Source organism: Halichoeres trimaculatus, unplaced genomic scaffold (assembly GCF_033239565.1).
Source record: "Halichoeres trimaculatus isolate MK-OKI-2021-1 unplaced genomic scaffold, fHalTri1.1 fHalTri1_scaffold_15, whole genome shotgun sequence".
Lineage (NCBI taxonomy): Eukaryota > Metazoa > Chordata > Actinopteri > Labriformes > Labridae > Halichoeres > Halichoeres trimaculatus.
Genome location: NW_027437193.1, coordinates 10,381,340 through 10,396,240, shown reverse-complemented (window position 1 = coordinate 10,396,240; position 14,901 = coordinate 10,381,340). Strand labels below are relative to the sequence as shown.

General features: G+C 39.8%; 1 protein-coding gene across 1 annotated transcript in view; it reads right to left on the bottom strand.

Annotated features, from left to right (window-relative positions):
* Window positions 1–1,823: 1,823 nt before the first annotated feature.
* st6galnac3 (ST6 (alpha-N-acetyl-neuraminyl-2,3-beta-galactosyl-1,3)-N-acetylgalactosaminide alpha-2,6-sialyltransferase 3) overlaps window positions 1,824–14,901 on the bottom strand; it is a 102,927-nt gene continuing 89,849 nt past the window's right edge. Inside the window, exons 4-5 of the mRNA XM_074688731.1 lie at window positions 14,675–14,782; window positions 1,824–8,647 (exon numbers count right to left, since the gene is read on the bottom strand). Of these exons, the coding sequence (XP_074544832.1) occupies window positions 8,458–8,647; window positions 14,675–14,782 (298 nt within the window). The 3' untranslated portion in view covers window positions 1,824–8,457. The remainder of the gene's footprint in view (window positions 8,648–14,674; window positions 14,783–14,901) is intronic.

The following is a 14,901-nucleotide window of genomic DNA, read 5'->3' as shown; positions in this document are numbered from 1 at the left end:
GCAGATAAATTATAGAGCATTTACTCATTACACTGATAAAAAAAGTACTTTTGGTGGCACTGAGTTTCTTCTTTCTTGTTGAAAACATTTATACGGTAAATATTTTTTGCAGCCGCAGGACATAAACAAGTAACAAGTATCAGGACAATCACTAAAACCTTTTGGTTAGCTGCTGCTGGTAGATCCCAGGGGTGGTGGGGTTGAAAGAACAAGCCAACCAAGACAGGAGAGAAGATGAGAAGTTAGAGATCTTCGGAGGGCATGCATGTCGTAACCGTGCGAATGAAATCTGGAGTGAAATCTGTGCCGTGTGTGTTGTATGCATAAGTTAAGTAAGAGGATTAGGGCCACTAAAAAGATGCTTTTACGTCAGGCCAGTAAAGATAAAATAGCACATTGGTTAAAGCGGCCATATTGGTAGTGGCAAGAGCTTCGCCTACCAGCCATAGGGTGCAGGCTGTCACGTGACCCTCAGCTGTGCCTCTCATTGGAGGAGCTCGGGATCTTAATATCCTCTGAACGGCCACGTTAGAAAAAAGTTCATCCCCCGTACAGTGGGATCGGTAGTAAAATAAGCAACTCAGACAGGAGACGTTTTTTGAACCAGGCTGTAAATAGGTTAATTTCTGCTTTGAAAATGGCTTTTTTGGCTTGGGGTGTATGTGACTTCCAGTACTTCCAAAGCCAGCCTCAAGCGAACACTCGAGAAACAGCAGTTTTTGGCACTTCTGCATTGTCTCACATTCTTTGACAGGAGGTTGCCGCTTGGTTGCATAACGTCTGCATGGCTGGTCTGTCACGTTGCAGGTAATATGCAGCCATCCTGTTTTTGCTGGACGCGAAGCTGTGACGAATAGATTGAGTGCAGAGAAGATCGAGTGGGACAGGAAGTTATGACCGGAAACTACCTAAAACACCCAGGGACTTTCAAAATAAAACAAACCCCGTCAAAATCAGTTCGTGTTTAGCTTCACTACGATGACAAATGGAGATAATGTGCAGAGCCAGACCAGGAGTCTGTCAGTCATGGGGCTTGATGGACTGAACACGCAGCCGTTGTAAGTCGTTTAAGTTTAAAACACAGTGCAATGGAGTCACACTGCAGGTTCTGAAGTATTTCAGGCATTCGTGTCAGATTCGGACGGATCTTTTCCCACCGTTACCTGATCCAGCTTTGAAAGGCTGGATCAGGCCAATACCCGACACCAGGATCAGTTTGGTGCATCCCTGCCTTTATCCTCGTCTGTTCTAAGCCATTTTGCAGGCGTCACTTATATTTAGTTGGATTTGACACAAATTGGTGCAGAATAGGCCAGTGAATGAAGAAGTTAATTACTGCTGTCACCGAGTTAAGGGTTTTCTTTTGTCACAAACAAGAAATCAGCTTTTTTTTTAAAAGCTTTGACCCTCAATACCTTTTTGAAAATCTGGATCTCTCAGTCAGCGAGTCCTTTGTGCATTTCCTACATTTTTGAAATGCACCACCAAACTGCCAGAAAGGGCCTTTAATTTTCCATCTCAATACTTTATTCATTACTCCTGCTTAAAAAGCATGATTGTGATCATTATTATTTCAAACTGGTGTTCATTTATGCAGAGGCTGGAAAAAAAACTCAATAACTTCGGCTTAGAGAGAGTGGAGAGAAGAGCCTGAACGCAGCACATTGCTGCTACAAACCTCAGAGACGTTAGGTTTCGGGCGACAGCTCAGCCTCCATTCATAAGACATGAAGACACTTTTAAATCTTTTGTTTTACTCTTGTGTGATGAAAAATAAATTAAAACACTGACAGAGATTTAGGAATTCCTTTATTCCCCACAGAGAACAAAAAAAACACAGAGGACAGAATCCACGTCGGTAAAAATAAAAACATTCACAATATATCTAATCAGAGCCAATATGTAGACATCAATGACAGAGTAATACACAGATTTACTACTTTGAAACAAAACTCAACAGTTCAGTCACCTGCAACAATCCATGCAGCATTTGGATGTTATTTTTCCACCAATAGAAATGAGTGTTAGCTGTGTTAGCAAAAAACTTTCATTATAACAACCTTAGTGTTATTTTACATTCTATGTAACTCAACACGACGCCCAAAGTTACACGTTTCACAAGGACACTTGACCTGATGGTGAAAAAGGAAAGTGCTTCACAACACAGAAATAATCATAAGACATGCACACAGGGAGACGACAAAGTAAAAGCTCAATTCTCAATGTAAGAAAGCACTTGAGGCATTGGAGGAAATGGCAACAAGTACAACAGTCAGGAGGGAGTCAGTCAGTCAGAATGCTACATAGTGAACTGAAGATGTGGAGTGAGACGATCCAAACTAAACTCTTCACTCAAGACAGAAAGAGGAATAATCTCCACTCGTGACAGGAGGGAGGAAAAAAGGAGATAAAGATCATGAGATGATTTTAATGTAAAGAACACATTCAACTTTTCTGGTCTGCATCATGTTTTTAAATCAGCTCTGTTTTCAAAAATGTGACCTTCAGTTTGGTTTTAAATCTTACATTGTACAACTAGTTAAACTCACAGTTTGATCCACAGCTACTTCTGTTTTGTCGTCTTTTTTTCTATCAGAGCTGTTTGTCTCTAAAAAGCTCAAACAGACCAAAACCAAAGCTAACTGATGCAGTCATGACTTTAATTTTCACGAGTATAGCACGATTCTGAGCTCGTGAATGGTCTGTTTGTGTTTTTCTTATCTTTCATTTAATCCAAGCTGGTTGTTTATTCGTTTTCCCAGCCTTTGTGCCAAGCTAAGCTAAGCTAAGCTAAGTGACTCTCAGTTGTAGCTTTACAGATATAAGAATGGTACCATCCAACTTCCCCTGGTAAGAAGGTGAACAGTCCCACATTAATTTTAAAAAATCTCCTTGAAATAAAAATGACTTATCCCTGAAAATGAAAGTATGTGATGATATGCCTCCCTCTGCTCACACTTTTATTCAGGCTGTTACTTATTCACCGTGAATGCGTCTACTCCTGCTCCTGTGAGCCATAGATGATTCATGGGTGCCTATGTGAGGGCGTAGTCTTGATTACGTACTGTATATTAATGTTTCAGCGTGTTCTTTCAGAGAGCAAAGGAGTGTTTTTGACCAGAAAACAATCCAGAAGCAGCAAAAAAAAGTTGGCAACCGGCAGCAAAGAGGTGCTGCACACAAACCACTGAATCAACAACACAGCAAAAAACACATTAAAGGGAGAAAGTCATCAAAAGGAGGAGGGAAGATGTAGAAAAGGAACAAGTGCTTCTTCACCTGTGAGTACACGAGACAACAAAAAGTCATGGCATTAAAAAAAGTAATCTCTTATGTTTGTGTGAACTCTTTACAGCTCGTGTGTGTGCGTGCGTTTACGGTACGTAGAGCAGAGGTAAATCTGATTGGTGGAGAGCTGCCAGATGACAGCACAATCACAGGCTGAGTGTAAACTTAGAAAATGTGTGTGTTAATCATGTAGCATGCGCGGCATACTGTATGAATTCACGCCTCACTATCCGAGGACTGCTCTCCCACTGGAACAGAAAAACCAGCATCATTTCTCACTCATCCCCCAGAGCAGATTGTATCTTCAGGCTTTCTGCTTGGGAAAAATAAAACTTCCAGCTTTATATTTATCGCCTGGCTTTGATCCTCCGCCGCTCGCAGAGCTGAATTAAAGCAAACGTCTACAGCGTGGGTCGTCCCAGAGGAACCGTGACCCTGCCTGTGTTAAGGGGCGTCTCCTCTCCGCCGAGCTACACGGAGAGGAATTTAAAATTTAAAACAGGGCGGTTTTACATTTTGATGACACTCTTGTCAGACAGGTTGACTTACAATGAGTGTGAGCTGTAGGACACTCTTTGTAGGTGCTGGAGGTGTCTGAGATGTGTCTGAAAAACTGAGAGAGAGCAGACTTCTGTTCTGGAGAAGATGAAGATGTTTCTGAACATCCAGCTGACATGGGTGCAGGTGTTTGGTTATTTGGAGGGCAAAATTAACAACTGGGTGAAACATGAGAATATACAATGTTTCATCTGCTCTCAGTCTTCACTGAGGAGTTCACTCTGTTGTGATGGAGATGGATCAGTCGATTGCATCCATTGTGATCAAAAACTAACTTTTGGAGATTTTTTTGACATAAAAGAGTTTATGAACAACCCTTGCAAAGGATTTTTTTTTTTTAAATCAAGAAACCGATTCCTCTGCACTTGAAAAAGAGGAATTGGTTTCTGAACGTTCTCTTTCTGTTTGTGCTCACTGCACCTGAAGATAATGGTTTTACATGTTTATAGGTTAGATTTTCAAACACAATGCATTCATAATAGATCAACAACTGCCCTTTGCAGTATGGTATAGTAACTCTAAAAATGTAGTTGTGGGCATATGTTCGCATTTTAAAAAACTTGAGGGTCACTAAAAACTGATGTCTTTAACTTTTAAAATAAATCTTGGAGAAAGCTACAAATTTGGCAAACACTGATGTATTTGTGAGCCCAGATGATGGGCTACTGGTTTGTTAAGGTCTGCTAGTTAAGTTTAAATTAACTGGTAAAAGACAGTCTTGTTGTTATCTCTAGCTTCATACAGCTTTACATGTTAAGCCTGTGAAGTCTGACCCATCAAAAAATAGAAAATTCTAATTTTCTGGAAATGAGGTGAAAATCCTCAAATAATACTGCTTAATCATTTTTTGGGATATATTTTTTGTATCATTTATGCTAAACTGGGCAGTTTTGGCAACTTTTTTTGTTAAGTTAAAGTAAATATGTATTCTTTCAATACAGAAAATACCTGTTTAAAAAATGAGTTACAACTTTAATGCTATTCTTAATACAACTTTTTGAAATTAGCTATGATTTTCTTGCACTGCAAAAAACAGAGATCTTATCAAGTGTTTTTGTCTTACTTTCATTAAAAATATCTGGTAACACTTTACTTTAGAGGTCCACAAATTTCATCGCTCTTAGGCAATAATTAGGCAAAGCTTTTTTTTTATTTCTTTGAAATGACCCCTGAAATTTCATGAGGATTTGGCAAAAATAAGCTCATGACTTCTGGGCAGATTCTGTTTTCAAGTGCGCCTGTACTCACAGTGTCTATCATAATCAGGCACAGCAGAAATGTTAGGGTACTTCTAAAAACATTTTGTAGTGGGTTGTGATTTAATTTCAAATAAAAATTGCTAATTGCACGTTCTTACCTTGCAATTTGGAGTAAATTTAAAAGCAACTGGAAAAAAACAGTAACCTACCAATTGTGACTTGGGACAATACATTTGGACATTATTTTAAAGAAGTTGTGTGCTAATTTCAAAGAAATAAGCAAAAAACTTTGTCTCATTATTACCCAAGTGTGATGAAATTTGCGGACCTCTAAAGTAAAGTCTTACTAAATCTCTTTGTATACGTAATGTCACATTCACCTGACCAGTTCAGAAAAGTGTCTCGTTTCAAGTTATTTACATACAAAAAGACAAGGTCTACATTGCTTGTAACAAGTAAAAAAATAAAAAATAAAAAACCAAAACTGCCAATGGAATGAAAAAAATGTTTTCGAAAAGTTTCTTGAAACTAGAATAATACCTTAATACAAGTGACATTTCTCCTATTACGTTGGCAAATTTTTTTTACTTGTTACAAGCAATTTAGGCCTCATTTTTGTTTACAAATAACTTGAAACAAGACATTTTTCTAAACTGGTCGGATGAACGTGACTCGTATTAAGTGTAATAAAACAATATTTACTTACAACAAAACAAAACACTTCATAAGATTTCAATTTTTTGCAGTGTTGAAAAAAGTGCGTGGATGATTTAATGAGAGCAGATATTTTAATTTTTTTATAAGGGCCAAAACACGACTTCAGCCACCCTTAATGGAATGATAAACCTCGAGGGATATCTATAAAATATGATATGCTTTGCGGTATAAGGTCACCAACAGGCTGCTCAAGAAGACGCTTGATGTTCGTCATCTGTGTTCACCTGTGGTTTTGACATGACAGACTGTATATAAATTCTCCCTACTTAGCATGGTGATTCTGGTGTTTTCAAACATTTCTCTGTTGCTGTGTAGACACAGAAATATTCAGAGAAAAAACTCAATTGAGATTTTTTTCTTTTGATTTAGAGAATCAATTTTCTTTGTGTATTTAGCTTTTGTTGACCTGTTGCAGGGGAATGCTGCATTTAAACAAGCTGTTCAGAGTGAGTGTTAGCTTCATACATGAATAAATGCCTACAAGTGTAATCAGCGTGTGGTCAACCAATCAGGAACTCTTACAGTAAAAATGAATTCCAGCTTCAAAGTTCCTGGGTGTGAAAGTGCTACACACAGAGGAGGGGATCCAGATCCTGGTTCCTCTGGTTTAAATGGAGGAAAAGTTCCTTCAAACGCTTCTCGAGTTCCTTCAAAGTGAGACGTGGAGAGAGTTTCATTTTTGGAGACAAAGAATGACTTGATCAACATCTGAAATCTCTTGATAGGCTTGGACACAGGCGGGTCAACAGTTTGGCTCAGCACCCCAGAGGCTTCAGTCCTAACCTCTTTGTTCTTCCTCACTCTCCCCCAGCTTCCTGTCTGCTGTCTTCTCTCTATCAGTAAGAGTCATGAGAGCCTGACACAGATTTGCAGGGAGCAGACAGAACGCTGGGTTCCAGTATTTCCAGGGAAAAATGCTTGAAATTGGCTCACCAAGTTGTCTTCACCAAGATTGCATTTATCCAGCCCTTGGTGGCACCCCGTCCCTACAAAGATATCCTGGCTCTTCAACCTGCCTGCCTGGAGCCCTGAACACCACCAAAGGGATACTTAGAGAGGGGAATAGCTCGTAATGGAGTGTCTGTGTGTGACAGTGAGCGGTGCTCCACAGTCGGAGTGAAATTGTGAAGCTTGGTTGCAGTACATTACAGTCGTCAGAGGCCGAGTACAGCAGGTCCCTGGAATAAGAAGTCTTTGAATCCTCCTGGTCCTCTCCTCTGGACCTTAGATCTGACCGGGACACTAATCACAGCCTCAGGGTGAGGGGGGTCACAGTAACAGCCAGAGTGTCTCAACCCTCCACAGTCACACACACACCTCAGCACTTCTCTGATTCTTCCTCATCATCCTGGATGCATTCGGCTGCACGGTCCGAGTCAGGAGAAGTGCTGCTGCGTCCAAAGATGAACAAGCGGCTGCGTTCACACAGTGATACTGTACACAAAGAGGCACGAAGCTGCAGGAGAGTATGAAGGAGAGGAAAGACGCAGAGCATCCCCCTCTGTCTCTCCACAATGAACTGCGGAGAATATTGCAGGCACAAAATGATAATAGAATACAATTAACTTCAAATGGTTTCACTGCACACATAAATCTCTCCCTCTGCAGGGTCACAAATGATTTAACTCCTTCCGTGAGGATGGAGTTTCTAATTGCACATTGCTTCATGTGCTGTGATGCTCACATTGTTGATGGCACACACACACACACACACACACACTCTCACACACTGTTAGAGAGCATTAGAGAGTCTGCAGAATAAATTAGCAACTCATCCAGACATCAAGCCAACACCAAAACACGTCTCTTCAGAAACTCGTTTTCACAGCATCGTAGGAGAGAGAGGCTGACATCTTTAAAGTCGTGTGTTTGTTAACACACGTCAAAAGAACCAAGCGTGATGATGAAAAGTGTCTCATTCACCTCTGCATGTTGGGCTGTTTTTTTTTTGTGTGTTTTCTTTTTCAAACGTGTTTGTTGGTGCTTCCTCTCTAAAGCAGCGTTAATTGAAACCTTCCTGCAGCCCTCCCTCAGCCAGAGACCAAAGCCTGGACCGTACTTGTAATAGATTAATTACAGGCTGACAGAAACAGACAGACACGCAGAGGAAACAGTTGTAGGCGAGCTCGTTGGACGTCCATGGCAACGGGGCTCGTCTCTGCAGCTGCCGAGCTCCTCTCCTGCTACAGTCTTAGAAAAAATGTAAATCCAGCGCCCGCAGACATGTGAACCACTGAGGTCACTGCGAGTTGACGGATGGTTGTTTTCTCCTTCATGCTGTTTTCTCCCTTTTTTATTTTTTTGTAAAAGTTAGTCTTCCAGTCACCTCTTTGCTAAACTCACAGAGCAGCGGATGGATCGATTCGTCAATGGAGAGTGGCGTGCTGTGCGCTCTCTCTCCAGCTCTCAAATTCAGGAGGAAAAAGTCTTAAGAAGCCGAAGATGTTTTTTTTTTTTTTCTGTCTGATGAGCGGCCATTGTCCAAATGAAAACACCTCCCACATGAAAGCCCTCCAGGACTTTACGAACGAGGCTCAGGCAGCCTTCATTAAAGATATGGAGTGTAATTTGTGCTAAGATTTCACACACGTTAGGGAACGTTTCTGTCAGTGTGAAGATTCATTGTGTTTCCAGATAATAACGATGAAAACAATGATGATGCTTGTGTTGTTTTCCTGCGCTGGTTCAGCCAGGGTCACGACAGCTGCCATGGCGGGTTGAAGAACTTGATGGCGTGGTTTTTGGTCCACTTGGCGAACACAGACTTCTCTGTGATGAAGCGGTGCCCTCCGTAGGGGGCGCTCTCATGGAGCAGATACTCTGCACACTCGTCCCGGCTGCCAACCTCGTAGTAGTGATAGGGAACTTTTTTGTAACCCTCCGTCCTACAGGAAACAGGAAATTAAAAGACATTAGAGTCAAGTTTGGTTCAAAAAGAAAACATGTTTTTTTTCAGCTGGACATCATTTGTGCCAACTCCCCTAACCTTGACACCCTGCCGTGGCTGGTGAGTAATATTTCTGCATCAAACAGAAAGGCATGGCTTTAATAAGTGCGTGTTGATTGAACTGTCACCACCAGAGTAAATTCATAATGAGATGAGATATGACAGCAACGTCCCGATGGAGCTCTGCTTGTTATTAGTCAATCGATCAGATCCAATCAGATCAGCTGTGATTTAATCAGAGCACTTCGTCACTTCGTCACAATGAAGGTTAAACGCAGAGGAGTCTGGCTGCAGCCAGATTGTCATATTAATGACTCACACGAGTCTCATTACCAAACAGTGTCTGTTGTTTTAAAAAACAAAGAATGAAATAAAGCAACAAAGTTAAAATCTGAAATTGTTATTAAAATGGTAGCAAAACTTAAAAAAGAGGAAATACTTTAATCTTTTTATCTTTTTTTTTTTTACCTAATCTGAAGTCAATCTGTGATAACCCAGTCAGAAACAACAGTTAAAGATAGTAATGTCTTTATCTTTAACTATGTTGGTTGTTTCATAAGCTTTAAGGTGCAAGAACATTTTTTCATGAAGAACAAAAGAATTATAGTTTAATGATTCGGCTTGATTGATGACTTTTAGAAATATTTGAAAACAAAGGTGTCCTTGGTTTTGATGCTTCAGAAAACATTCAGAGATTAAACTGATGATTTCTAAAACAAGCAGGAATTCTTGACTCTAATAAACAACAGCTGCTTCAGCTGCAAGTGAAGGTCAATAAATTTTCTCAAAAGTAGGAGTGCACATTCAATATCAAGCTAATAATTACAAACCCAAACCCAAACACATCAAGGTCAGGAAGTTACTATGTCTGAAATGTTAAAAACAGAATTTGGTAGTTTGCAAATCTTAAAGTTGGGCTAAAAATGTTTGATGATTATATCTCAAATGTTGACACGGTAAAGTGTTGCTCATATTGAATATGGTGCAAGCAACATTTTGCAAGACATCAACTTTATTTTTGAATTGATGACTATTTTTAAACCCCTGAAAAAATAGGTCGGGGCAACTAAGAAGTAGCTGTAGTTAGCATTAGCACCTAGTGCTATTAGGGATGTCCCGATACAGATTTTTTTACTTCTGATCCGATTCAATTTTTTCCTGATATCTTTTGCTGATACTGAGTCGATACAGATCCAATACTGATATCTTTGATAAATCCTGTACTCTGTTGGGTGATTCCGTTGTAAATGACGAATCATATTTGTTGTATCAAAGTGAGCCGTGTTGGTACCTCCTTGAGGAACAGTCACTTTACAAAGTTGCAAGATGCTGTTCCACTATCATTGCTTTCCAAAGAGAAGTAGTCCCAGGGATTGGGAAAGTGCTTCTTTGTGCAGAAAGTTTCACCAGTGACAACCCAAAGCTGAGCTACCTTTGCCTGTGGAAACTATTACACCTATTTTTGAGCTGAGTTTATCTTCCTCTCTTTTATTCTGCATCCCTCTCTTTAACCCTGACTGTTATAGCCCCGGCTATAGCCTGGGGCCGCACCTCTTCAACGCAGGCCAGGTTCTGCAGTAATGGTGGCGAGCATTGTTCACTGACAGCGTCAGAACGCTTATCCTCTCAGCTTCCAAACTTTGTTAGACTGTGTTAAAAACTTTGTTTATCAGTCACTTAGTGAGTCTTCAGTTTGAGGAGCAGTTTATTAACATTTTTTCTGTGTTCGCTGTTTTTGTTTTTGTTCAAAGTTAGGTTAAATGTTGGTCTTTTGCTCAATACATGTTTGAATTTTTGTGATTAAATAAATAATTCTTTAAAATTGCAACACTAGGTCCGTTGTTGATACGGGAACCAGAAAAGTAGATCAATTTGGGTACTTTACTTTTTTTTATTGTAAACACACAAACACAGTTGAGTTTCACGTCTGTCTACCATGAGTTTCAGAGGTTACGGTTCCTGCTTGGTACCAGAAGTTTCTTCTTGCCACAGTAACTTGTTAAATGCTGCAAAAGTCTTTACCCACAGTGGGCTGAGATGGGATCAGACTCCTTGTCTTGTCTTGAATTTGGATCTCTGTTTATGTTTATGGAAAGCATCTTAAAATAACATTTAAAACCATTTAAATAAAGACTTATAGTAGAAGACAGAGTATTTCACCAGATATTGACATATCTGGAACAGTAACCAGCTCCCTGCTGCTTTGCAGACATATCCAGACCTGCCTTGTCTTGAATGAAGAGATCTCTCCTCTCATTCACAGTCTGATCCACACTCTCAGAGATGTACAGTAAGTTAAACTGCAGACATGGACCTCTGGTGTTAATCCTCTGAGTGCGCTCAGTTTGACTTAAACATTAAAGAGATGTTAAAGCATTCACAGCAATCCTCAGGTTTACAACACAATAAAACAAATGAAGAGTCAGAGCTGTTCTTTGTTTTGGAATGAATTTACATGTTTTGCCAACTTAATGGAAGATTGTCTTATCCACAGGTGTGAAAAAATATATTAGTATAACTAAAAAGAAAAATCAGGAGCAGCTTATGTTATCTGTTATTGTTATAGGCTTTAAAACTGAGACTCAGAAAAAGTTTCAAACTCACTCAAAGGTTATGTCAAACGTGATCTACAGAGTTAAGTCACAGTTAGAACTGTTCTGAAAACCAGCAAACGATAACAAACCAATGTGAAACAGAGTCTTCATCCTCTCTGTAGCTTGTATCTATCATCAAATCACAGCTTTATGAGCTGCTGACTTGTGTAACACGGACATTAGCTGGATGGTCACAGACAGAAAAGAAACAGTTATAAGAGTCAGATAGTGTGTCCACAGAGACACAGCAGCTGTGGCTGTCTGCCAGCTGACAATAACACATCCAGCCCTGCCTCTCTCCGCTCACAGCAGAGTTAACTCATAAATTCAGTTTCACCGTCTCTGCAGCACCTGTTGATGCTTCATTACATGAACCACAGCTGAGGTCAATTTAAACCAAAAACTTTAACACTGACACACAAAACACCACTCCTTTTCTCTTCCTGTCAAACTGGAGTGGTTGGATGTCAATATCACTTTGTGTGACACTAAAAAGTCCATTCAGAAAGTCGGTGAAACCCAATATCCTCCTGTGAGGTAAAAAATATAAGAGAGAGACAGAGAGTGGGAGCACACCGCCCCTTATCCGCCTCGCTGAATCATAAAATCCTCAGCGCTGGTTGAATTATCACTTCTCTTCGCCGTGTTTATATTTCCTCTCCTGCTGTGCACAGGGAACACACAGAGGATAAAAGGCAGGATTTTCAACCCGCATTAAGTAAAAAGTGTTTGATTCATGGGATAGAGACAGAGCTCAGGTTGAGCTGAGGGGGAGACGGAGGAGAAAGGAGGCGAGCCCATCAAGGCTGACATGACTGGAGAGCGAGCAGACACGCCTGGAGTAACACGCGTCTTGTTTGTCATCCCTCATATGGCCGCGCTGCCAGACAGTAATCACTCACCCAGCAGTCAGAGAGAAGACGACAGGCCGCTATAAAACGCATAAAACTTTACTGGAATAAGTGCACAAAAATAAAAACAGGCAGGGAGGGTGATAAGTTTGTGTTTGTCAAAGATAGGGACTTTACCCATAAAACCACACGCCAGACTATTTTAAGAGTCCCCGCAAACAAACAAGATTAAACCCTGAAGATACATACAAATATTTTAAATTCATCTACCAAAGAAGACACTTCAAGAGAACTTTTGATTTGCAGTCATGATGATATTGAAGGTTTGGAGACTCTGGAATAACTGACACAAAGTTTCCCTTTTTTCCATAAAGAAATTAAGTTTTTTCTCAATGGTTGAAACTGACACCAACACCTTTGGCTTCACTGAGCTTACAACTTTTTTTTTTCTGCACACATCTTCGTCTCTGGACATCCATCAGTCGAGCTTCAGCAGATACCTCAGACAAATTGTGCATAACAGCAGCTTCTGCTGATTCATGACGGGCTGGTTTCAGATTAGTGCCGAGTCACCTTTGATATGTTTAAACTCACTGTACTTATGGAATGAGTACACTCTCATCTGCTGCCATAAAATACCATACAGCGTCTTTTTGCTCCTCTATTTACAGTGGTATAATGCCGATTCAGATGCATGAACGATTTAGAAAAGCTGTCAAAAATCATCCTAATGGCTACCAATAAAAGTAAGAATGTAAGAAGTAGTTTAATCTGTAATTTAACAGTTTTTGTGTTTTCTTTTTGGATTGTTTGCAAAATTGCAGAGTTTTCCATGCTTTGACTTTCTGTTCATCCATTCATTACCTTTGTTTGTTTTCTTGTCACATTTTCAAGACAAGCATTTTCATTCATTCATAACACATGCATCTTATCCACTTGTGTTCATCCATTGTTGTAATTCATTGAGAAAAAGTGTTTTCCCAAACAAACTCCTTAATATTTTGAGATCTTCAAGCTCTTGCTCATCACGTTTTAATGCATCCACGATGGAAATTTGCTGTTTTAAATTGAAGTTTTATAAAAATCAGTAAAGATTCATTTTTATGACCTACCTTGTTGCGTCAATCCCATACTCTGGTGCAATATACCACTATAAAATGCAAAAATAGTGTTTTTTTTATGTTTTATTAACATTTTTTTGCTGGATACATACTGAGGTGGACACATCCAGCAACTCAACTGATCAGCTTTTATCCCTCATTAGTTCATAATTAAGAGTCAAAGAAAACAGTGAGCAACAGGTGACCAGCTGATGTGAACCACACCTCATATTCACTAGTTTGAAAGTATCCTGCATATCATAGGTGCAACTTATCTTCCTAATTTTAGGGTCCAAGTCCTGAGCTCAATAATAGTCCAAAACAAACATGTGTCATCTGCACCCCTGTCAAAATTTCTCCTTTCACAAATATTTTTATTACCTTCGCCAAGGAGGTTATGTTTTTGGAAGAGTTTGTCTGTCTGTTTGTTTGTCTGTGAACAACATAACTCAAAAAGTAATAAATGGATCTTGATGAAATTTTCAGCAAGTGTTGAAAATGGGATAAGGAAGAAGTGATTACATTTTGGAGGTGATCCAGATCACCTTCTGAATCCAGGATTTTTGTGTGAGATAGGGCTGTTTTTACCATATGTGTATATAACTACACGATAAATGGTCGAATTGCTTTGCAAAACAAAACAAGACAAGGTCACCATAATTTCTGACAGATGTAAAAGTACGATCCAGATCCTGGCAATATTCTGAATACTAAGATCCAGAATGTGAAATATGTACAGGGTCATCATAATTTTTTAACACTGTCAGGTAACTAATTATCATACAAACCCGCAACTAACACAATCAATCACATTATACTTTGCAGAGGTCTGTGCTATCTGAGTGCTTTTCTAGTTTAAATAAGGGATGAGGATTTACAAATCAAAGAAACAATAACATTTCTTTGAATCTTTCACTTTAAGGAGTAGGTTGAAAATTCTGTGGTGCCAATCTCCAGATCTTCAATCTGTGTGGATGTGCTTTTTTAATCATTGAAGTAATTTTAAAGGAAAGGAAAGATTATACCCCTGTTTCCTCTTTGTAGACATTACAGACTCAATCAACTGTATTGTCCGGTGTTAAAGCAGGGAGGTGCCGGGTGCTGCAGCCCTGCAGAGACTCTGCAGCCTGCTGGGTATTCTATGCAGAGAAAAGCATAATGGTATTCATGGCACAGAGGACCCAATATGGATTTCAGCATAGAAATTCGGCCATTAAATCCAAACTGAGGCACTGGAAATGTATTCCAACAGTGGCGGTCTGCAGTTATGGAAGGCTGCGATTGGATGGTGCTGCTGTGAATGTGAATCTAGTTTTCAAACTTTTTTTGTGGGAGCAAAAAGTGTGCAATTTTCTCTCAATATAAGGGAAAGTGTGTGTATGTGGCAGTGTGTGTTGGGGTGTTATATTTGGTGTCTTACTTGCAGTAGGTGTCATTTATCATGCCGTAGATATGGATCTCTTTGCACATGTCCATGGCGAGGATGAGCGTGAACCAGCCAGTGCTGAGGTACGAGCCAGACTGGATCCTGCAAACACACAAAAACACCTCTTTAACTCTGACGTTCATTTGCATTAACATGAGAAATGTATATCATTAGCATTATATTCAAAACATCTTCAGAGCTTTCAGGCTGCATTTCCTCTG